This window comes from Macrosteles quadrilineatus, unplaced genomic scaffold (assembly GCF_028750875.1).
Source record: "Macrosteles quadrilineatus isolate MER2022 unplaced genomic scaffold, UCM_ALF_1.0 Scaffold_6__1_contigs__length_79288215, whole genome shotgun sequence".
Classification (NCBI taxonomy): Eukaryota; Metazoa; Arthropoda; class Insecta; order Hemiptera; family Cicadellidae; genus Macrosteles; species Macrosteles quadrilineatus.
In genome coordinates, this window is record NW_026542599.1 from 50,185,454 (window position 1) to 50,212,418 (window position 26,965).

At 30.6% G+C, this 26,965-nt stretch overlaps 1 protein-coding gene across 1 annotated transcript; it reads left to right on the top strand.

The window, feature by feature from the left end:
• Positions 1-26,932, top strand: LOC128997019 (hemicentin-1-like). The gene is made up of 8 exons (XM_054422597.1): positions 1-133; positions 16,824-16,911; positions 17,987-18,130; positions 20,167-20,384; positions 23,037-23,201; positions 24,301-24,435; positions 25,170-25,383; positions 26,476-26,932. Exons 2-8 carry the CDS (start codon positions 16,824-16,826, stop codon positions 26,586-26,588), a joined length of 1,077 nt encoding a protein of 358 aa, XP_054278572.1. The 5' UTR covers positions 1-133; the 3' UTR covers positions 26,589-26,932.
• The last annotated feature ends 33 nt before the right edge of the window (positions 26,933-26,965 follow it).

Genomic DNA, 26,965 nt, shown 5'->3' on the forward strand with positions numbered 1-26,965 from the left:
CCGCGAGGACGGGTCCCTCAGCAACCAGTCTCAGCCCCGGTGGATATTTCGTTGAACTGGTCGTGCGGAACTGTTTCATACCATGTTTAGATAGCATTGTGCAGTCCATTTGGATAAACCTACAACAGAAAAGGTACTTAAAATTAAGATATAACTTTTAGCTGTATACTTCCACTGTAGTACGATTATAGGGAGTTAAAAGGAATGTTAGATAAATTTAGGATTTGTCTTCTACCTACAACAGTAGGGATGTTTCCAATTATAAATATATTGAGGCAATGCTTCTTTTTAAATTTTTTTAGTTATGGATAAAGGGCCTTTTTCAAAAGTTTAAAGGCTTTGTGTAGAAAATCCTAAATGTTGAAATAGAAACACGTTTTAAAATTTTGTTTGGCTTAAAGCTAGCAAATTTTTTAATTTCCTAAACAACCATAAAAAATTAAGTATAAAAACCTTACAAAAAAATTTGATAGATCAAGAAATATGCTAGAGAAAGATGTTGAGTTAAATTAATCCAAGAATATACCTTTAGAGTTTGGTCAATCTTAAAGGTGCGTTATATGCAAAATATAAGTCTTAATGAAAATCACTTTTGTAGCATATGAAGAACAAAATGCTGCATATATTGGCGTCATTCAATTTTATATTTATAACTAAAATATCCAAAACAATCAATATGGAAACGAAACAAATCAGCCCACTCAAAAAGAATCAACCAAATGATTTAAACCAGATTCTTAATCTTGTTCAACTTTTTCTCAAATGGTTTGTAGACCTTTGGGTTATTTGATTGGAGATTTTATGGTAACTAAATATAAGACAATTACCCAGGATATGAGGGATTTTAAAAAAACCATTTAGGTTATAGCTGGAAAAAATTAGTTTATATCTGTGATTTGTCTCATAGTTATGTCATGCACTCAAAGTATCATATTTTTAGATATATATATATTTTTTTTTAATGATATCCATTATAAACATGTTTATCAAATCCATTGAGACTGTCCAGATTTAAAACAGATTTTTTTTAACAGAACCGATCTAATAAGACTTAAAAATAATTCGTAATGGATGTTTTTGAATCGATTATTTTTCTTTAAGGACTTTAACATAAGTTTGCTCCTGACAAAAACTACCTCAAATAAGACAAATATTTTTTTTGTGAGGGTTGTTGAATAAATTTTACAGATTAAGGCCTCAATATGGGCGTTTCAGTTAAATTGTTTGTCCTATATACTTATGGGGCATTTATATATAACGTCCTGAGAATTTGGAATACTGCTTTACTTCTATATATAGTTGTTTTCCCTGCTTTTAAGATAATAATTAGAGTTTTTTCCTATTTTGTTGTGTAGAGAAATATAGGTATTTGTTATTTTTATGTTTATAAGAGATTTAAATTGTTGATGTGTAGAAGTTTATTACGTTCTATAGATTGAATTATAATGTGGGTGTTATCAGAAAAAAACATATTAGGTCAATTTGACTGGGGCGGTGGCGTCGTCCTGTAATCCAGCTACTAGTAGGTCACGAATTGTGGATATTTATAGGCATGCACTGTGGATGCGATTACCTGGTGTGTATTAACATATACACTAGTGAGTACTAACACTATCCGCACTACTATCCTGATCTACTATCCTGATAATTAGACAAATTCGTTATACCAAGGCAAACATGTGTTTCGGATCCCACTATAAACTGTAGGCCCTTTAGTTTCCATTAGATGTATGGGCAATTAAATAACGGCTGTGTCTACATACTTTGTACGGTTGCTATTTCAATAAAAAGTATTAAAGTATAATAGCTTACAGATAGACTTTTGCATCACTTACCATATGTAGCAAACCCTTTACACTGGATATAAACAACAGTGGCCATCGAATTGATCTTTTTTTATTTTTTTTTTACCAGTTTTTTTTTATTAATAGACCAAATTTAATTCTTACATTAATTTTACAAATAAAATATCGTTTGTGGGTGTGGAACCAATTATGCTGGCGGCATTTCCTTTCTGTATGGCCATGGCAATTCGTTATATTAAGTGGCTCCTTGCTTTATGGTCGCCTGTTTTTTCTATTATCCTTTTGTTATTACCTTATTACAATGTCTTCATCTTTTACCCAATAAGGGATTGATGGCGTCAGAATTTCAATACACAAAATACAACTGATTCAAGAAGATAGAAACATACATATTTACAAAAACTTTGGCATGTGGATTTGCGGTTTAGTCAGAAAATTCAGGAAATGTATCCTAAAAAAATACTTTAGTGAGTAGTATGCTCTTGACTTAAGGAGAGGGACGAGCTTCTTCGTAAAAAGTTTACGCCTAAGACGCTTGATTGAATGAGGTAGCTTATTAAAAATTTGTATTACCACTGTATTGGAACTCCTTTGCGATCTTACAAGCCTAACCCTAGGCACATCCAGTAGCTCGTGCTGCCTTGTTCGGTGGTCGTGAAATGCTGAACGGAGTTGGAGCTTGTCGTAGTTGTCATATACTCCATACTCATTTTTGTTACTCCATACTTAACGCTTTGAAGTGAAGACGTTAAATTGAGATTATTGTTTCTTTTCACCTACTATACCAACTGATTTCTATATTTAAATATGAGTTCAACCCATTTAAATCCATTCCTCGATACCCAATAAAACAAGATTTCCACTTACTTGGAATGGGACACAGAAAGGAAAAGGGGGACACTGGAAAAGGACTCTAAATGATCCATTAAGACCCCAGTGGCATTAGCTCCCCTATTCACCAAATCAATTACTGGACCAATAGATTAAATACTTGCACTGATCACAGACTTTCCAGATGAAATTTATGTAAACCATTTTCCATTTAGTTATTGGTTTCCATAAATTATGTTAATTTGATACTTATAGCTTTTTAATAATTCTTCAAAGAGGAAGATAAATGGTATAGTTTAATAGTTTGAAAGAACTTAGAGGTCTTAATTTTAAAAATTGTTTCAATCTGAGACATTTTTAGTTTTTAAGTAATGATACTTTTGATGAATAAATAGTTCGCAGGAAAAAGGGAATTTTTCCTAGTTGAAGGAGAAATTTTAACGTATTTGAAGAAATTAAGCCCTTTTTAAAGATATCCAACGAAGCCTATTTTTAACGATTTGGTCATAATAAAATGAGTCTTCCATATTAAGTGCTACTTGAGTAGACATTGTAAATACAAAAATAAAATTCCAGCTGCAGTTTATTCGATAATAGATTAATGAAACAATAAATGATTAATTATTTGTGATGGTTTAAAAGTAGCGATAATGCATGTGCACAATTTACTGCTACTGAATAGTTGCTATTGATTTAAAGTATGACCCGCATTGTACAAAGTTCATTTCAAACCACTTACCACAACCACCCAATTAACTAATCAACGTATCGAACATATGTATAAACATCAACTTTTGTTGCAATCAGTACTTTGTACAACATTTACTCATTTAACATGTACCACGATTTTACCGCAAAAGGCTAAACACGTATTTCAGTAAGAAATTATGATTGAAAGGTGTTACGAAAATGTATTAATTACTTATTTACTATACAACGATAAGTTTATCTTGATTTTTACCCAAGAAAAGGATAATAGGAAACTATCAGCTGCATTGTTTTCAACCTTTAAAGCTCTTAAATAATTCATTATAAGAAACGAAGCCCTACATTTTACACTGGTTTTATACTTGAAGCTTTACTTTTGATGATAACAAAGCTCAGTAAGAACATTAGAACTTCTGGAAAGACAAAAAGAAGTAATGGAAAATTAGTTGTTGAAGCATAAACAACTAGATGACTGGTGCTGATGACCAGCTAGGAAAAACAAAATTCCATTTATAAACATGAACTGCTCTAGATGGCTTCTGTAATTACCATCAGTTTACGAATAAACAGGCTTAAGTCGAAAAAAAGTGGAAAAGAGTAGAAAAATATAACCGTTTACCTACATAAAATGTATTATTGTATAAGTTTTCAAATAAAGTCTTTATCCATATGTAGTTGAGTTTACTGTAAATTGAACAGTGATTTGTTAAAAGGGCACATATTATGATCAACCCGAGTAAAGATCGTTTTGAAAATTACACAATGAAATGATTAATAATTTCACGCAAATAGGTAGGTTGCTAAATGGTTGTTTCCAAACCATTCTTTGCATTACATTGTGTTACAGTGGTGTGTTATAGCCACTCTACAATGTTAAACAAACGATTTTTATCATTTGCACTCGAGTTTACTTATTGTATGATATTCTACTTTCGAAAGTTTGCGACAATCCCCCCCCCCCTTCTCTAGGGGTACAGGTAGTAGTGGGGGTCAGCACATAAAGTGTTTATACTGTAACACATCATAGGCAGATCCCGCACTTATCTTATGTTTCATTTGTCTGTGACCAACGTAAAGTTAAAAATAAATTTCAACTGAAAGGACAAAATTAATAGATTAGAACATTGTCAGTGGGTGATAACTGATTGTCTTGAGAGGGGCAAAATAGAATAATCCATTGGACTGAAAGTGTAACACCATTGTGAAACAATCTTCTAAGCAGGGGCTTGGAATTGCTTTGATGTATTTTGTTTATCTATTTTGTGTATATATATAGAATAGTTTAATACAGTTTTTGTTATTAGATAAGAATTAAAAAAGTACTCTTGGAATATCATTTTATGGCCAAACTAATTTCATGGAGACAGTTTTTTTTCACCATAAAACCACCCAATAAGAAATTGGGTAATTTATGTAGTATATTATTACTACAAACTAGTTCCGTTTATATTACTTACTTTCTGTACGATTAGAAGTAAGGTAAGTAATTCTCAATATCAAAAAGTGAATTTTTCTATTTATTTACTATTTCTACTACAACAATATAATTTTTTGTTATTATAATATTTGAAAAAACAATTGTTAGAGTCTTATATGAAAGTATTACATGTTGATTTATGCCATATAGTGATTTCAGCTTAGCGATTGATATTGGCAACACTGCGATGACGGGATTCAGTAGGCAGTGCCAAAATATTAGAAGTTGACAGCTGAAATAATTTTTTTAAATGTATCTCTCTCAAATTTGCTGATACTTTAAATCTCCCGTACGTGTTTGTCATTGATTTCTATACGACTTTATATATTTTTGGCAATATTTCATTTTATACACGTTCACACATTATTCGTAGGTATTTACAAAGTATCGGGCATAGATGACCTTAATATTTTCTTAAAATCATCTCAATTCCAAACTATTACTAAAACTTTCATTATTTAAGGCTGGTGTAATTAATTTAGTTTTAAGACATTACAATATAAGTTTGGCATACAAAATTCATTATGAATTCATTAAGATAGCAAGTTGAATGTAGAGAACAGTAATCATTGGGTTACTGGTACAGTATCTAATATGATGTCTCACATATTCCAAATATATTTTCATTCTAATGTTTCTTAGAACAAGCCTATATCCTAAATACACTTATCTAAGAAAGTGATACCGTACAACAACAAACTGCCAACAACAATAAACTACAACGTAAGCCTGAAATGCTCATACAAACTAAGTGATCTTCAAGAGGCGGCTCTTAACCGTTCCAGACATAATACATCAAAGTGGTTCCGTTTGACAAGCTGTTTTACAAAGAATTTTACACTTTAAGCTTCAGAGACTATTCATTGATTAAATAATCATGCCTTGTTTCGGATTTCCCTTCCCCATGACCAAAGAGGTTATTCGGAATTTGATATAACTAGCAGAGAATCATTTTATCCTGACGTTTTTTTTTTAAATTTTTCTTTTTGCTAATGCCAGCTTGTTGAATTAAGAAAAATGTGTTAATTGTGTGTCACAGAAGACTTAAAACGGGGTTTTAACTATTTGATTAATATTTACAGTTCTGTCCCCTGTCCAGTGGGCAGGGATATTTTGCGGAAACATTAAAAGGTATTTATAAATTAATAAAACTCAAGCTAACGCAAACTTTTGATAAACAATGAAGCCTAGGAATAACAAAGCAGTGGGCTAATCACACAAATTGAATGCGCAGAAAGCATTGCAAACAAACATTTAACAATCTACTTATTTGTGAAGCATTGCAATGAGCAAAATTCCAAGTAGGCTTTAGACAGTAATCAAACTTTCTAGTGCCACTCACATTTGTTAGAGTTGTAGTTTGCACAATGAAATGGTTAAAACTTATAATGGTATCAATGTGCCACGTTACATCATATAGGGATAAATGTATCTATTATTAATTTTAGACTGTCAAATAAACAATAAGCAAGTTCAATAAAAAATTATCTTAAACTTTTGTTTAACGGAATCGTTTTTACGCTTGGCTAATAGACTGTTCCAAACACTGACTTATACAAGAAGACATATTTAAATTCCATCAAAAAAACATATCTTATATTAAAATCTGTGATATGGGTCCAACTTGTCTTTTAAATTGTACAGAATTGTTCGTTAGCTGTTTATAATCAATTTTACGACCTAATTCTAATACTTGATTATATTGATTCTACTCTAAAGCAGATATGTAAAAGCGAAGAAGTCATATATAAGCTGTGTAGGCAGCTGATCTAGCTTAAGTCCACAACATACAGGCTGTTTGGTAGTCAGTGTCAAATGTTTTAAGGCATTATTAAGCAAGCAAATTGCGATAAAAATACGCAATTTGGATGGTTATATCTCACTCCTACTTCCGGCAACAGCCATTTTTAGATTTTTACAAATTTCTTGACATCGCCTAATAAAATCTCATATTACTCAACTTTTAACCTACATAATGATATTTTCAATTGCATTTTTAGAATCTTCATTGAGTTTTATATCTGGGCCCGTATAATATGGTACAGCTTAACCCATTCAAAAGTTTATAAATTCTTCTTAAATAAGAAATTTTGAAAAAAATCTATAAACAGGGTGCTACAACTCGCTTAAGAAAATGTTTGATCAAATCGTGTTCAAAAATGTCAAATACATCTCCACATTTCTAGCTTTAAAATGATATGCAATATGTGACATGTGATGTCAGCCTAAGGGGAGAAATATTGCGTTGAACATAAAATTAATAATTTTTTCATAAACTGCACTCATTAATTACAGAACGCATTTAGTGAAGTTGTGTGCAAAAGGTATGTGTATAATTAAGTATGCCCTAAGTAAACTTGTAAAATCTAATATTTTAGCAATAATATTAAAAATTATATTTGCAACAATATTAACATAGGTAACCTAAGATTTTTCTGATTTTTTACATATAACGTGAATTTTTATTTGTAAAGTATCTGATAATTACTGTTCCACCTACGTTTAACTTTGTTATCTCGATTTCATGGTGTTTACTTTGGTTATGTGCTGCAAAAAATAGTATATGTTGTTTTTATACAATTAATTATGAGTTGAATTCGAAATCGAATAAGGATTGTGATTTCTTTATTTATTTTATTGAAAAGGAACAAAAGTTAACTATTAACTAATATACAACTTTTAAATGGTAATGATCATTGAGTTTAAAGGTCAAACATGCCTATTTCCACAGTTCAAACTGTAATTATTATACTTATTGATATTGCTTGTGAAAATAATACGTATTTCTTCTAGGAACTATTGCGTATTCATGCATATGCAGTTCTGTTTGCATTAAAATTATCTAAATTAGCAATCATAAGATTTTTCCCATATAAGGGGATATAATATTTTATTTTATAGATATTAAGAAACATAATCTTTTGAGATGGATGGATAACAGATATTATGGATGCAAGCTATACATACATTCAGATACCTAGCTATCACGCAATGTAATAAAACTGACTCTGAATGTTACAGAACCATAATGTCCATGTAGATACATAATAATTATGTTTTATCATATGTTTAGTGATGATATTATTTTTCACGCTGAAACCATGGATTTAATATCTACAGTATTAAGTAGCAAGTTATTAAAAGGAATTACCTTAACCTCTAAATTCTAATGTCGAATTCGTTGTGTCATTTGTTTTTGTCTCTGTTTGTCTCTAGTAATGTATTATTGCTTCCGTGCTAGGTAAATTAATAGGCAATGAATAACGACGACTATGTAAAATTTAGACAGATTTTTGTAAAAATAATACTTCCGTCGAAAAAATTTAAGGATGGACTGGAAGAGTCCCCACACTTGAGTAGGACACAAACGACTCGTGAAAAGGCGATTTCTGTTGTCAAACTCTGACATTTGGCACTGAAATCCTAACTCACGTCATCGGGAAGCTTGCCAATATCTATCGCCAAACTGAAATCACATCTTGGTGTCATAACTCAATCTCTTTACGTGTTCTAAATAATATCCATGTAACCGTTGATAGTATTCAAATAGGAACACACAGATAGACTATAGCATGGTATAGACTAACTAGTATTTTATTTCCTCTTTTACATCATCTGATATAAACAAGGAATTATATTTATTTTTATTTTAGGAAATTATGAAAAATCAACGGACAACTATTGAACTTAATGAATATAGTAGCAGATCAATTTTATTTGTTTTTATGGCAAATAGTCGATTTTGTAACATCAATAAAAACTCTTAATCAAATACCCGTAGCCTATATTTCATTTATCGTTTTTATGTATGTACAATCTCTTAACAAGGGTTGTATTTAAATACACTGAGTAATATATTATGTCACCAAATCAGAATGTATGCAATGTTTAAAGCCAGTGCACTTTCAAAAATATATATTTCGAATAACGTAATCTACTTTGACATAACATAATTAGAATTATTCACAATCCGCTTGGATTGGAATCCAATAAAACTTTTGTATATCCCCATACATGTACATTCGTTAAGGGTTTAAAAAATAAATATATATAGTATATTAAAAGTCGTTAAAATCTCTTTACGAAAGCTGGACCATATTATATTTTCTATAAAATTTACAATGAAGTATTTACATGGTTAAAACGTGATATTGTGCTGTGTGTGACATGGGGTGCACAACAAAGAAATATCCACAATGTAGGCCTGAATCAGGCATTCAAACTAGGTAAGCTGCAAGAGCCAAGACTTAAACGTTCCAGACATAATAAATCAAAGCAGTCTTAAGTCCCCGCTTAACAAGTGCTTTTACAAAGGATTTAATATTTTAAACCTGAAGATAATAAATAAATCTAGTCAATCTTTCCAAAAGGTTTATTCACATTGGGACTGAAAAAGGCATAGAATAGATAGTGCAGCTTCTAGACGCCCCAATAAAAAGATGTTACAAAATGGTCGTTCCTTGCACGAGGGTTTACTTACATTGTTTTGGTTTGCATTGCTTTAGAGGGTAATGCACTAATCATGTAAATTTTCATCCGGTGAATCCACCATTTCGTTTGGATCGGTTTATTCTAATAAGAAAATCCAAATGCAGTTTATAGTCCCCTAATTTTAGATATCTTTAGATGTTATGATTTTACTGTAACTGACGTATAGAATACAAATATTATTAAGTAAATATTATGAAGTAAGTAGTAAGTAAATATATTATTAAGTACAAGAAACAAATGTAAAAGATGCAATAGGAAAATTATCCGAACCGAATGAAAAGCAAGAATGGCAAAAGAATTTGGATAAATGTTATACTTTGTAGACGAAAATGTTTTTGATTCGAGAGACAAACAAAAAATCTAATGTGATTTTTAGCTTGGGTTTTTACCAAGCATTGACAATTATTTCTTTTAATTAATGAAACTCGATCCTAATTAAAAAAAGTTATTACATGCACATTGTCAATAGAAAATGTTTAGCTGATTGTGTCACCAAACAATAGAATACGCAGAAATCACCGTAAATGAACATTTTTACAATTGCCTCATTGCTGAAGGAATGCACGGTATTTCACTATGCAGTATTCAAAACAGGCTTTGTTCAGTTTCACGACATTCCCTTCTGTCAAAGCCACAGTTGGCGTTTTAGAGTAGTCAAAGTTATATGATTACAACCTGAATTTGAACGAATGGTGGATTTGGTCTGTAGGGATTTTAAAACAGAAAGTAAATAGGTCCCGGGTCCAGGTCTTACCACGAGTACTACAGTAATAGCTTATTCCATATATGGGAAATTCGCTAAAATGTATAAAACATATAGCATATAATATATTTAGTCATCATGATAAAAATTAATATAGTCAAACAATAACTAGTACTAACCCATTACTTTAAAGGAAAATATTGCTTATTTAATATGAAGTATACTGTTAAAAGTAATAGGTTACAAAAACGTATCCCATTACTTATTTTAAACTCATGGGATTCCTGAAAAATCCAATGTTGATCAAATCAGTAGTTCCTGACTTCGATACGCTTCATTCAAATGGAAATTTACTGAAATACTTGGAACGTAGCTGACTTAAAAGTTATCTAACTTCTAACGACGTAGAGATCGCAGTCAGGTGACTATGTCACTAATAATGACCACCTAACTTTGTCAGATGTTTCTGATGCTATGGAATTGTTAAAAACAATTGTCCTTATGTATTTTTTTTTTCAATTTTGTTTAAATGATTAGGACTAATTTTGTAATGAAAGCACTGTTTCTAATACATTTCCTACTACTTAAAGTTACAGTTATGTGTAAGTTCTCAAATATTTCTTAAATGTGCTACGAAGGTTTCTGATACATTTATTTAATACTGTTTTGTACATGCATGAATTTGGTCAGTGAAACAACAGATACTCATAGCATATAAAATTAATTCAATACTTAGTTGACTGCAAATTGTTGTACAAAGACGTTATTTTTTTTTCTGAATGTTCGTCAAAGGTGATTGCTCGAAAGACTTAGGAGACCCTATATTTATCATTTTGTCATGAAACATTAGTAGTGTGGTAATTTTAAATCAAAATTTCTCCATTACCTAAAAAAAAACCATTATAAGTGTGAAACTTGGTACGTATATTGAGTTTTACTTCCGGAATAACATACCAAAAGTCCTCGAAAAAAGACTTGTGCTACGGCCGCCATCTTGGAAAATGGCGTCCAAAACCAGTTTTTCCCCTGATTACTCAAAAAATATTCATCCTATAAAAAAACATCAAATGTAATAAATATTCGCCAAAGAAAGAGCTACAAATTTTGTATAAGGAATATTTCGATATAATTAACCGTTTAGCCATAAAATGCAATATTTAAAAAGTAAATTAGAAAATTCGTAAAAAAACATTAATTGCAATTTAAAAAAAAGTTTTAAGTTTACTATTAAACAATTTAGTTTATTATTTGTATTTAAAAATTAGAATTTCCTGAACAGTTTCATACCATTAACATAACTTTTCCTTTCCATTTATATTTGCTGTGACATTTTAAATGGTACACTGCTGCTGCTTTCGTTGATAGAATACCATAATAATCCCATACTGAGTTCATTATGGTAAAAGGATGGGATTTGGTATATATGTTTTATTTACCTACTGGAATAACACAACAAAAGCCCTCGCAAAAACACCTATGCATTGGCAATTAGCTTAGTAAATGGATATTGAAATTTACCAAAGCATTAAGACATTAATGACATTAATTAAGAATGCCGGGATTTCAAACGGTCGTTGCTCGGGGACTATTCAATAAAGATTAATTAAATTATTTAAACGTCAAATTGAAGGGAAAAGAAAAAAAGTTTTTTTTCCCCCATTATTTGATACAGTTCGGAATGATTTGATAAAATTCAGATTTTCATCAATCTTTAATGAGCGTAAAACTGGCAAAGTCTGTACGCTTGAGCGATCGGCGGTTTTATCCAATGTCTTACTCAATCTTTTACGGCACAACAACTCTATCTTTTATAGATAACATCATCAAGTGACCAATTTAGGTTTGTTCAACTGAAGACTTCGTCGGGCAATCGATTTTTTTCGGGCTGCTGATGCAGAATTGTAGGATTTCTTCGACTATTTTATCGCTTGTTTTTTAGCCGGCCAGGTGAATGTCTTTTCAAAAACTTCGGTGCCACGAAACTCATTAAACCAGCTTCAAGTTTCTTTAATATCAAGTAGATTTAAATTCAGTTTAATTTAGCAATAGATATAAGTTATGCGAAACACAGATTGCAATCTGTGTCTTCTGTTGTGCCGTAAACCGTCGTAGTGGAGACTGGCGTCAAGCGTATGAGTCACAATAGCGGCCTACCACCGCGCACCTGTTTTGCGCATGCAAAGGCCAAATTTTCCTCCCTTGCTACAACGGAAATAAAACTTAGTTATTTTAGCTTCAATTTGACGTATAAAACGTTTAGTTACCTTGATTAGTACCCAAAAAATGGCATTAAAAATCCCGTCATTATTTTAAATAACAATCTTTAAATCAGTGGAAATAGGTTAATATTGTATATGTAACAAAAATCAAACCCCTTTAATACAATTAATTATTTTTTATTGCAAACAATTATTTATCATTGTGTCCTGTTACATAATTGCCCCAACCTTATTTATTATCAGACTGGAGTTCTACTGCTTGCCAAGAGTTTCCGCGTTATTATTATTATGCTAGTTTATTATGGTAGTCTTGCTACGACATTTAAAATTTCACAGAAAATATAAATTGAAAGAGGAAGTTGTGTTTCTGGTATGAAAAAGTTCAGAACATTCCAATTTTTAAATTCAAATAATGAAACAAATTTTTAAATAATTTATTTAAGACCTTTTTAATGGCAGTTAATATTTTTTTACGAATTTTCAAATTTATTTTCTAAATATTGCATTTTATGGCTAATTATATCGAAATATTCCCTATACAAAAGTTATAGCTCTTTCTTTGGCAAACATTTTCTACATTCAATGTTTTTTATATGATGAATAGTTTTTAAGTAATCGGGGAAAAACTGGTTTTTGGACGCCATTTTCCAAGATGGTGGCCGTAGCACAAGTTTTTTTCGAGGACTTTTAGTATGTTATTCCGGAAGTAAAATTAAAAATACGTACCAAGTTTCACACTTATAAGAGTTTTTTTAGGTAATTTTTCAAATATGACTAGACTGTAGGTGTTTTCAATTTTTGATATAGACGATGTTTTACGTTACGATTCAAAAGTGTATTTATTATTGCTTCGTTTACTTTTCATCAGTGATTTAGAAAAACATTAGTTAAGGTTTACTTTGTTTGACGTATAATCTACTGATCCTGTTTTCCATCCATCCAACTGTTTTTTTTCTTCTTCTTTTTTCCAAGATACGTACATATCGACCCATGTATACAATTTACGCACGTGAAAGACATATGGGTAGAAAAGTCAAAATTTCAAGAACACGTTTCAAAAAGTATTTAGTATTTAAAAACTCAATTTTGTTGGGGAATTGAAAAAGTAATTTTTAAAGGAATGGACAACTCAAGACAGACATATCTGGCCCGTGAAAGTACGAATTTTGTCGTCAAACCCTGATCATCATTACAAAACTCACCAATATCTATTTTCGTGATCAAATTACTTGCTGCAGTCATTGCAAAGTCTCTCAGTGTGTTTTAGACTCCTTAGATCTAATTATAAAGACACAGGTATCCTAGATCATAGAGATGGTATTAATTTTACCATATAATGATCAAATTATACTTTTTGTAACTGTAAGAATTATAACTTTAGTGTAATAACTTCGGGAAGTGAGGTTATCGATAGATCGGTAGACTTAAGCCTGTCTTCAAATCCCGCATATTGGTACCAAATAAGTGATAATACAGCAACCTCTAGGATAAGCTTGACGTAAGGTAAAGCAAACAATAACACGGGCCGGAGCCTAGTTAAAGAAATGGTAGTATTATATTATAAAATGCGATTTATATAAATAAATCTAAGTGTATAGACCCACTGAAACTTAAAACCACAATTAGCGCAGTAACATGCTTAGGAACATGATTGTGGCAAAAAGCTAAGTAAATATACTAATAATGCTCTATTGGTACGGAGATTTCATTTAATGATCGCGTTTTACATCCAACATTAAACTCGCCCGTTCCTGTCATAAAAAAATAGTGGTTTCTAGGCTCAACTCCATTAACAAAGGCAGTATAAAACTTCTCTATTGTGTAGTTAATCCCGGTGCTAGGACACAGCTTCCTTTATGTCTCAAACTATGCTCCACAACTTTTAACAATATGCGGAACAACAAATTTTACTAGCAAATAACAGATTAAAGAGAAAATACCTTGTATTGATGGATCTTTGATGGGCCTTATGTGATTTTCACACATGTTATGAAATGGAGTGAAATGTCCTGATGATACTTTTAAAATATTGAGTTCGAGTTGCGTTGTCGTTTAGTTTAGTTTGCATGTATGTAAAAGCATTTTAAAACAGTAGTTTTACTCCTTCTGTACACGTTAAAATGACGTACAACAGCATTATTGTTGCCATTATTGAAATCACTGTAGGAATATCTCATAAAAAATCAAGGGTAAAACTGAGTTTAATCACATTCTCTTCGATTGTGTTAAACAAACTGTGTGCAAGAATAAAAGAACAAACTTATTATGGATACGTAAACAAAGCATATTGAGTGAACACTTTGGTTAAAATTGACGTTTTTTAGAGGCTAATAAATTGTAGCTTTTACAAGATCCACCAAGGACGTTTAAGGGTGATTGACAGTGGTTATTTTATATACATTAGTTCACATTTTTTGCCCGAGTTATCGTGTTGTGACAACATTTGTATACGTCTCCAATCCAACTGGATTGGTATAAACACATCAAGAGAGAGACAAATACACAAGTAAAAACTATTTCTACACCATAAGTACTTTAATAGAATAATTATAGTTGCATCACTTGTGGTAATAATATTGTTATAGTTAAAAGTATAATCTTAACGCATTCAACGTATTTTACTGTTACAAGAATCTATTATCAATAAACTAATATCAATTGCAATTAAAACAGGATTTTATAACAACCACACAGCAAAAAAAGGTTTATTTAAACCTCGAAACATTTCACGCAAATTTAAATGGTTAACAGACTTTTTGAGCATTTTTGGTACATAATACTGCTGTAGTAAAGGGTCGTAATCTTTAATTTATTAAAATATTGCACAACATCATTATACTAACCATTAACTGTAAACTTATTTATCATCGTACACTTGACCACGTTGCGTGGTGAAAAACTATAAAAATTTTTCAATAGCTCGATTTCGAGCAATAGGTAAACGAGTATTGATTAATATTATGCTTGCATAATTAAAATGTTGATGTTTATGTTGCATGTAACTATGCAAGAAACCTTTTATACGGACTAAAAATTGCATAGTTACCTAATTACAAATTACAATACACACGAAGGTGGAATATTTTTAGAAAATTTTTCGATCTTCGTAAATGAATTTAAATTTTTATGTTTATACATCTTATTCTTTCTCAAATTATTTAGTAAAATGTTTATGAAAAAAGTCTAATTTTATGGTAAAAATAAATTGATCATTAGTTATTAAAAAAAAAATTGTATCGTAAAATATCAAAACCACAATTTGATTATTTTAAATCCACCCTACCTAAATGTGGCAAGCAAGGCAGAACCGCAGCAGATAGCGTCAGTAGTGAGAAGGGTCTCGGAATCACCAGCTGTGTAATTTACACACTACTAAATCTTACCTCCTGACGAGGTAAAGTCACGCTCAAACCAAACTGTGTTTAGCAGAAAAGAAAGTCCCCTTTCTTGATATTTTAGGGGAATAAAGATAGCAGTATATTAAATAATGACCAATTTTATGAAAATAATAAATCTATTTGAAAGTGTATACTAATAAAATTATTGCTTATCCTTCTTTTTTCTTCTATTATTAGGTACCTACTTTAAAAAGGCGCTGCGTTACAAAACTTTACTTTGTATTTCGAAAATTCAATTAATTATTAGCTTATTTTCTCGTAGTTCTCGTACAGATTAACAACTTTGTTTAATTTACTTATGCGGTTACTAGCCGATTAGCTAAGTTGATCACACACTGATTTAATATATCACCTTGTTAATAATTAACTTGGGCTTATTGTTAAGTGTTAAGGGTTATGTAAAAATGTATATAGGAGTTCGAAATATAATAACTTTTTTTATTTTCTTTATTAATACAGGGTGTTTTGAAACTCCCTCCCGAAACTCAATGATCATGTTCCTTAGGTGAAAGCAAACAATAAATATCATATAAACATATGCCCTATCCCCCTTCGTTTTCCGTCTGTCGGTGTATATATTTTTTACATAGCTTCCCATAACTTTGCAACTACTTGAGGTACCAACTTAAAACTTAGTATGTGTGACTAATAGGAACCATTCCTTTGCCAAACATCAAGTTTCTACTTTGTATAATTTCAAAATAGCAGCCATTAAAATCTTTTTAAGCGTTATAACTCAAAAACCGTATGATTTATAAAAAAGTTACAAAAGTCAAAAAGTATGGAAATTTAATTCACTTTATAGAAATGTACAATTTGTAAAGGGTCATAGCACAAATAACGGAGAAATCTTGACTTTTAAAAAGGTAACTAGCACCTATTATTTTTTTTATTTGCCAAACTAGTTTATTTTAAACGCAAAAAATTTTATTTCCTACGGTAAATGTTTATTCTTTTTATTTATCGTACAAGTCCTTCTACTTAAGGCTGTGAAATAATGATACAGTAGTTGCAAAACCATTTATTCACCTGAACTGGCTATTTTTTATACATTTAGAAATTATTTTTACACTATTAAGATCAAAATAAACGTATTGGACATGTTGGACAGTAATTACCGCTACGCGACACTAACTACTGAGTTCATCTGTATCAACAATGTCAGCTGATTTAATATGTAGATTGTTCCAGATGCTGACCCGACCTAATCAGCTGTTGCTGTATTTACACTCTGTCACCACAATAGCGATGCTGATCACAGCCCAGCTCTCGTTAGCAGGTATATAACAAACAGTGTTGTCGTCATCACAGATATAGCAATGCCCTTTATTTGTCTTTTCATGATAAACAATAACCTTTAAATATCACTACGAAAAATATAAGCAAAATTAATTTGATATGAAATATGTATATAGCCAAATAGAATTTGATGGAGTTATACATTTTATTTTTATTTACATTTCTACAGTAAAACTTTATGTGTAAAAAATGTTAAGTGATTAATTATTAGTTTCATTTTTGTGAATAATATTTGCACAGCTTCAATGCGAGTACAATGAATACAATTGTAAGGTAAATGAATATATTTTTAACTTATACAGCAAACGCGATGTATTATTAGCATAACATTACAGTATTGCAATACACTGCAGCAAAAATAAAATTAGAGGTAGAGATGTAGCCAGAGAGAGAATGTAATATAATAATGGAATTTTTAATCAAGAAGAGCGAGGCCCTGGCTAAGCTCCTTTATTTTGTTAAAACACCTTTAATAATCAAAATATTGCATTATTCATGTGGAGATAAAAAACAAAAAAAAAAAACAAAGCAGGATAGGCTCAAATGTATCGATCATTTATTGCAGCGTTGTAGCACTATCTACAATTTATTATTTAGGAACATAGTTTTATACATCTTGTAATAATGTATAAGATTATAAAGATAATCTATGTAACAGACTGAAGTATAACGATCCTTGGATATGTGTTATAAAGTCTTACATTCGAGAATAAATTACGTTGCTAATACATATTTTGCTACATTTATGAGTCTTTAAACATGCATTTATTAAAAAAGCACGTTAAACTTTTTTTTAGATTATTGTGGTACACAAAGGATCTGTGCTTTTTAAATAGATTGTAAACAAACAGTATAATACTTTTTTCATGCATAAATTGGTGGCAATAATATATTATTTTTCTTGCATACCGATATTTAAAAAGAATTACTTACAGATTATAACCGATTTCTGAAACATTTGGAAAATTATGCTGTATGTGTACATTTTTACCAAAGCACAATAATTATCAGGGAACTGTGCCAACATTATTTATAAACCAATCTATATTGTGCAGGGCAGGGACGAGTAGTTGCAGTAAACGCCACCGCAGGGAGTAGCGCTGCAATCATCCACCCTGTCCCTGATTTGAGCGGATTTTGGTCTTACAACGAATCAGATCTGAGCAAATATGAGGACTTTGACCACTCAAAGTTCCTTGGTAAGTTTATTTTGAGTTTCCGGCCTTCTGATATAATCATTTCCTATATCTCTTATTTAGATTCGCTTGTAATCAAAATATAATAACATATTGTGTTGGAAATATTTATGAACTGATTTATTGGTTTAAAAGCATATGAAATAATATTAAAGTGAGTATATTTATGTATTTTGTTCTAGCGCAATTGTTCTATTTTCTTTTTCGTTTAGTTGTGATTCAGTAGTCATAGTTCTTTTGTCTGTTGTTCTGCTGTGTTTTACAAAACGTTTCATGGCAAAGTACTTGTTGGGACCTTTTCCATTCCAACAAAGAATATTTTCATTTTAACTACAACTATATCTAATAGATTGAATAAGTATTTCTATTCTAAACTTGGTCACATTTTTAAGAGATTTCCTTTGATCATATTGAGATTTTAGTTCATGCCTAGTATTTTTTGTCTCCCATCTTTCACCGACCCTGATATTTTAATACTGTTTGTTTTTCACACTCACATTCTTGCTAATAAATGTATATCAAAACACCAACCCTAAAATTGGAATCGTTTACATTTAGCTTCCATTTGTATTGAATGTGAATAAGACTGGATTTACTGAAATAATTCGCTTGGATAAGTAGATAATTTATATATGACATTGGTCGTGGAGTGATTTTAAACTGTTGTTCAAATAATGTTCTAATTATGTGAACTAATCTGCATTAAGGGGATTCACCACTAAAAAGGGTGATTATTTTATTTAATGAGGAAAGTCGTCAAACTATTTTTTTTCTAGTAGGGTGTAATTTAACAAAAAATAGAAAATTTTTGGTTTACTTTTAAATATAAATTATAGGTGGTAAAAAAATATAATAGAGGTTTTTTTTTGTCAATTTGTAAGAGTTTTTAAAAATCTATATTCTGAAGAGATTTCTTTATGGATTTTGATAAATTTTGTGTTTGTTTTTTTTTAAGACAGTCATCTAAACTTAATATTTAGGTGGATTTTTAGTAATATCTCAGATACCTTTTTTGCTGTGACACATTAAATATAATCTTCCTTTAGAAAAAAGAATTAGTTCAAACAAATTATTTTCAGTACCTAATCATCTTAGATACCTAATTTTACCTAAATATTTTCCTAATATTGTCTACAATAAGTAGTAAAAATTTCAACAATGTACATTTAGTGGCTCTCAAGATATATAAAATTTTGTCTTGAAAAACGTGAAATTTCAATGTTGCGGAAAACCACGTTTGAATAAGAAGGTGTTCTTTGATCTTTTAGCTATCGTCAAGAGTGAAACCCGCTGGTTAAAACATATAATAACATTCAAACATGGATTATATCATACTTTTTGAATGTAATAGGGTCCAATGTACAAATAAATTTAAAAAATATAAATTTTTCATGATTTTTACCTATTTTTAGTGGCAAATCCTCTTATGCTTCCATAATAATAAATGTATTTTTAACAGTTGCCTTTCATAAATAAATACTTCACATGCCACCAACCCAGCTAGTTGATCGGTTATTAGGTATGTGAGAAAGTCGAGTTTAGGTGGATTAATGTACGCAGCAAAACACTTTCAATTTCAACCCAATAACTGCAATTAGTTAATCAGAATAAATTACGTTTCCGTTTCAAAAACGCAATTGTAAGATTTAACGTTAACCAATATATAATGTAAATATTTGCTAACCCTAAAATGTGACCTGACTGTGAATACTGAAGTGAGAATACCTTAAGAACCATGAAACTTTAGAGAATCCAAGAAATCCTGAACTCGCGATACGCATATTTAAGGATCAAAGCCATATGTATGCATCATTCTGAAGCAAAAAAATAAATATCCTTGTGGTTTTGTGTATAGGGTTACAAAGGTAGTGTACATACATTGAGTATCAGCAAATTCTACGAACTAATATTTTTTTATAAAAAAGTATTTTAAAAAAATTACAATATGTTTGTACATATAATCTTATAATGATGAATCATGCCCTGCATGTTTGAAATTCCAATGCTATAATCCGCCTCATCCTATTTTTATCCCCTAGAGGAGCTCCCAGGTGTCCAAATAGAGGAGCCAGTGACGGGGTCAACTACTCGTGCCCCTTGGCTTCCCTTGAAACCCCCCTCGCCTAGGACTACGCCCCCTCGGCTCACGTCGTTCGACCTTCCGGTGTTCGACAACGGTCAAATCACCAATGTGTCTACACAGCTTGGTGATACGGCATTCCTCAATTGCCAGATCAAGAACATCCCTGACCACTCTGTAGGTCTATTCATTAATAATACCTAATATCAATCTGCTTGAAAATATATGCAATGAGAAATCAATCCAATAAGAAAGAGGTCAAATCATTAGGTTGAGAACTTAATTAGAACAAGTTGGAACAAATGCTGGTTTTGTCATAACTAATTTCAGATAAATACCACAATAACAATTTAGTTAATTTGAATATAATTTTAATTTTTTTTTACAATAATTCTTTTAAAGGATTTTTTTTAGTTTAGAAAACAGTTTAACAAATAATAAACTAACCTTTAAAATATCAATTACTATAAAAACTTAAACTTTAGCCAAATTTTAATGACACTTTATGTTTATATTCATAATTGTATCTATTTATTAAAAATTTTCAAGTATTGGTATTTTATTAGTAGTTAAATATTAATTTTAATAAACATATTTTATGCTAGCCTTAACAAATTTAAATAATAAAAAGTATTACGTCCTAATATTTTATCATGTATTCGTAAATTATAAGGCACTAAGAAAATTTAAACACATTTTTAATATCAATGTAATATGAAAGATTAGAGGTATTTAAATTCTGAACAAAATATGCTCTATTAAGGAGTAAAAACGTTGTAGGCAAACCATGAATCGAAATAAATTTTATTTAATAGTAATTTTCAATGTAGATTTCCCATTGAGATAACATTAAATTTTTTGCTGGATTACTTAATAATTGTGTTTATAAGAAACATCACTAGTTCAAATAATATTATTAAGTACTATACTTGTTGTTGGCTATATGGGTATTTTAAATCTACTTGCTAGAGTACACAATATAAATATTTAAAAATTACTACAACTGAACTATGCGAGTTGAATTAAAGGAATAAACTCAATGAAAGTAATGATGTAAGTACTTACTTTATCCGTAACAAAGGTAATTCTAGATCCTAGTAAAAGGAGAGCTGAAATAAACGAGCTTCAAACGTGCGATTCGTGAAATAACTCTTAACTCTTTTGAGAATTTAGTTGCAGATTCACTTGATGAAATGCCATAAAATAAAGAGTTTCTCCAAACTGACGTTTGTTTGTTTACTGTAGTTTTGTATGGATGCATTTTCTCTGAATCGGTATAACAAGGATTTCTTTTTTCAGAACATCTTTTCAAGCTACTTACTGAAAACATTTAGATAGAAAACAAATACAAATTAAATAAATTTAGATTTGATAAATAAACTTAATATTGTAGATACACTTTTTTAAAGATGTATCTGAAAAATGTATGGATTAAAAAGCATGTAGACTGAAAATAAATGACACAATTTGTATATGCTTAACCAATAATATTGCCAACATTAAGTTAAGTTTCATTGTAACATTATAATGATTCTAGGATTTTTGTACAGAGGCGTATAATAGTATATTTCCTCACAAGGGCCTAAAGTGACTCTTTTTGACCCGAGGTCAAGTTTTACGATAGAGGTGAAAAAGACACTTTTTCCTGTGTGGTGAAATATATTTTTTGTCTTATTGCATCATTAGTTAACAAACTAAGATAGAAAATGAAACAACTTTTATGAAAAGATAACCTCTTTAAATGTCTTACGTTTTCAATTTTACTAATGCAAACAAACAGCTGTCAGCTTAAATGATTCAATCAATTCGTCTATTGCGATTGTGTTACAGTACATTATACCATTAGTATGTCGAGCGATCGACAGCAATACGCTAACTTCTTATCTAATAAATCCTCGTAAATTAATAAATAATTTCGATCAATACGATTGTCCCAATCAAAATTTATAACTACTTCCTAGAGACTAAAAATGATTTTTTACTCCCTAGAAAGTAAGAATGCTACTTTAGACCCGCAACGCATGCATTAAAATGGTTGTTTTCGCTGCAGTATGGAAAAAAATGTATCGTTCTTTAAAAAAATAAAAAAATACCAGCACTTTACTATTTGTAGACAAAATAGCTTAAGGTGTTCAAATACACCATTTTGCAAGGTCATGGCTCATACCTTTTTTAAATTATGATATTAGCTTATAAACCTTATTAGATAGCACATATATATAAACCATACAATTTCCTAAACTATCATACTGAAAATTTAAAAACGTACACAAAATGTTGTACTCTGGCCAAGTTGTTTGCTAGCTTTTAGTGCGGAAACACTTTCCTTATTATTTCAGTCTTTACCTTAAGGTGGTCGTGACTCTATCATCTAGATAAAATCCTTCAATGATTAACGGGATTAAAATCTAAGAACTTGAGGACCAAAGTTCCAAGCTCTTCAGCTAGATCAGCTCGCTTCCTACCTTAATATAGTTTTGCAGTAACACAATTTTCTCATTTACTTTATTTCAGCCGTGTTATTTTATTCTGCTGTTTAAAAATATTACTGGACACCGTTTGAGTTGTGTAGGCCTGTATTATATTTTGACGTAACCCTATTGTATTTTCGAACTCTCAAGAGTGAGAACCCCCCCCCCCCTTAATGCGTGCATTACTTGTAAGTAGCACGTAGGGTACTCAGTGATTTGTATTTCGCCAAAGCATTAGTCATTTTTAGTCTTAAAATATTAAGTTTAATAGTTTTTAAATATCTTATACTATTTTCCGTTGTTGTGTACTATCCTAGAGTAAATAAAACTATGTATTACATCGTTTTTGTGTATGTAGGAAGTATCTTGGGTACGGAGAAGGGATTGGCACATTCTCTCGTCAGGAACTACTACCTTTACCAATGACGAGCGGTTCCAAGTGTTGCACTCTGACCACTCTGACAACTGGGACTTGCAAATCAAGTTTGTCCAGAAAAGGGACAACGGTACCTACGAATGCCAGGTAAAGGATTTAACTACTACGTTTTATATAGATTCCTCCTTTTGACATTGATAAGGTCTAAAGTTTTACTTGGCTTACTCATAGAAAAAGTTAAAATTTTTAAACATATATTATCTTAAACGATGTGTCCCACGCTTTTGTGATATGATGTATCATCTTTCCATGACAGAACTCCTTTAACTTATATTGGATACCCTCTGTATGGATATATTTAATAACAGGAAATGCATGATAAATACATGAGCATGAAACAAATACAAGTAAAGAAATACAACCAGTCAATACAAACATGTAAATTATATTATATTATAGAAGTTGTGTAATACTGAATTAATTAGATGGTAACAGCAAACTGACCCATACATTCTCCCAAATAATAGCGTGTCAACAGTGAATAAATGGTGGAAGTAAATATAGGCTACTATTGTGTGGATAAAATCACAAGAAATTTAAAATTCAAACTGCTTAAATTTTTTTACAGCATTTGATATCAAACCATTTAAGTTAACAAATAAAACCGCCATAACACACTACACCTAAATCAAAACTGTTTAAACGACTTTTGTAAAATAAATCTGAATTTTCCGTTTTTGTTTATCAAAAAAATCACCATTAAAAATTAGAATGTATACAAATAAACAAAAAAAAAAAATACTTCATACACCAGGGAATGGTATCCTCGAAGCAAAATTCATTAAAATAGGATCTCAAGTGTAGTTCAGTGGTACCAAAAAGGCAAGTTTTATTTGTAAACATTTATATTAGGTATATAATACAGGTTTTAAAAACTTTTTACTAAAGCTGTGTGTAATAACACTGGAAAGCTTAGACATCAGAAACAATGTAATTAAATTATAAAATACAATAAGATAAATGTAATTACAAATCATTGATCTTTATACAGTGAAACCTAATTTGCACATCCATTGTTTATACAGTGAACACTAACTTTCTACAGTGCTAGATCTAATGCTCTGTTTCAATATAAATTCTAGACACCACAAAGTTACAAAAAAATCATGTGCATTAAAGTAACACATGTATGCCATCTTTGTATATTTAAAGTAACTTTTGTGTTGACGAAACTGTTTTCTTCCAGGTAGCAACAGGCAAAGGTATTATCTCTCACTACTACAATCTTCATGTAGTGATCCCATCAGCTTATATTATTGGGAGTGGCGAGTACCACATCGGAGAGGGCAGCACAATAAGTCTCGTCTGTATCATTGAAAACGTGAGTAATTGTCAAAGAGCTTTAGAAGAAACCATGTTCACGTTAGTTATTATCTAATGATTCGTCAAGATTTGTCTGGTTTTAGTCATAAAGACGTGTTAAAATTCCTAGTAATAGCCCCGAAACACTATATTGACTAGTGTGATTAACAGTATCATTCTGTCATCAGTCCCAAAATTGTTATATTCAAGAGCTCATGTTTAGTATACTTAAGTCCACGAAATATATAGAATCCACTCAAAAAGCTTTGTTAAGGGGACACTGTCTATAACGGGTACAGTGCAATATTGCCAGTACAAGAAAAAAATTCTTCAAAGGAATTATTTCCCCCTAGTTAGCCTATATGAATATTTAACTGCGATATTTATTTTCAAACTAAACTGTTTAATTACTCTATTTTGAATAACCTGATTGTGAGATTGTTAAGAATCAAGTATAACCCCCTGTTTAAGCACTTAAATAGCATATAATGGTTATATCAAACATTTTTTTTTCTTTAAGTAAAATCACATTAGTTACGCAATTTAGAAATTGTATTATTCAACTTGTAAAAAAAAAATAAAGTTTAAACTTTCTGTACAAGCACTAGAGTAAAATGGCTACATTTCCTTAAACAATAATTTCCCTTTAAAGGTACCAACACCATTACTGTAAGTATTTGAAAAGTAAAATGTTTGTTAACTCACCTTCATAAATCTTTGTTTAACCCCTAAAGTATCAATTTATCTTTTCAGAGTCCCACGCCACCGCAGTATGTGTTCTGGTACCACAATGAGAGGATGATTAATTACGACACAGTGAGAGGTGGTGTCACAGTCAGCACTGAACCCGGTCCCAAGACACATAGTAGGTTGGTCGTCAGCAGAGCTACACACGGAGACTCTGGCAACTACACGTGCAGAGCTCCCAACACCGAGGAGGACACTATCTACGTCTTTGTGTCTAAAGGTATGAACATAGACAAATATAATTAAATATAGACCGACAGCGGTGCTGTGGTTAGCATAAGTTCTGTAACTACATGGCGATGAACTAAACTATGTTATCAATGGTCACCGATGGATCGCATAACTACACTGTCTGTACACAATACATTAGTCTGGGTGAAAAAAGGTCGAGGCTTAGTAAGAACAAAATTAAATGAAAAGAAAGTTTATAATTAATTACATAAAAATAAAACAATTGTTGAACCATTGAAATTATATATATGCACGAAGGTTAGAATGTTGTCATCTTTTCATAATGTTAATATTTAAAAATCTATTTTATTAAACACTTTATTGACTGTTTTAATAATTACTATTTTTTTACCACGTTTTCTTGAAAATTATATCATAAATTGAAAAAAGTATTGTAGTGGATTATTATAATATTGAGTAAATAAAAATATATGCGAAAAAAGAAATTACGTAAAGATGAAAAATGTGAAAGACAGACCACACCTAAGATTGATATAATCATAAAATTAATTATATAAATGTCCTATGTTTTTTATTTGTTACTTTTTCTGATGAACTTGTATTATGCAAAAAACTAAACATTCCTATTCATCGTAACTTAACTTAGGAGCATAGAGTGCAGTTACTATTTTAAAATGCATTTAAACATGCTACAACAAATAAACTTATCTTTAGGGTATGGACATTCTTATAATCAGTGGACAACAATTGTATTTCATGTATATTGTTTAGTCCATAATTTTATTTGAACTAAGCAGTAGAATACATAACATTTGTTACATTACACGATTATTAGTGAAGTTTTCAAATTGTAAACCACCAATATCGTAATTTTCAGTAGCTGTAATACTTTGATGTATCTAGAAATCGTAAAAAGAATATATTACAGGCATATTTCTTACAAAATCTTTAAAGAGGTCAACACGGCTTGGAGTTAACATACCCCATACCAGCTTGCATACAGATATTTGATTTTATATTTATCGACTTACAAAAATATGAGTTAAGTGTTTAAAAGTTAAGGAGATGAAAGAAAATCCAAATTAATTGCTGAATAAATTTTTCATTTATGTGTTTCTAGAAGGGGACAATACGGCAGCCATCCAGAGACAAGCAAGCTCAAAGACATCTGGACTGTCATGGCTACCTCCAGTGTGTGTGTTGTATTCTTTGTTGCCTTTGTTTCTCTGCTGACTCGACTAACAGTGTAGGCAGGCTCCAAACCGTTTGCTGATCCCTGGATATTTTACGTCTTAAGTAAACTTGCTGGTTAACTCAAACTTCATAGGAAGTTTAACTATGGGATATAAAATCAGAGGCTTTATTTTGGAAAATAATTTATTTATTTGTGTCTTCAATTGTGTTTTACTTTGTAATAATACCCTATTTAATAACATACATGACTTTTATTGCAGTTATGTTTAGTTTCCGTTTCATACCAAGATGAATATTGTTATTACATATTAGTGCTGTATCTATCCATACTAATAAAATAACATTTGTAAATGCAAGTAATATACAATGATAGAGGGTTTATACCGGATGACAGACTTATACTATTTAAGCTATTG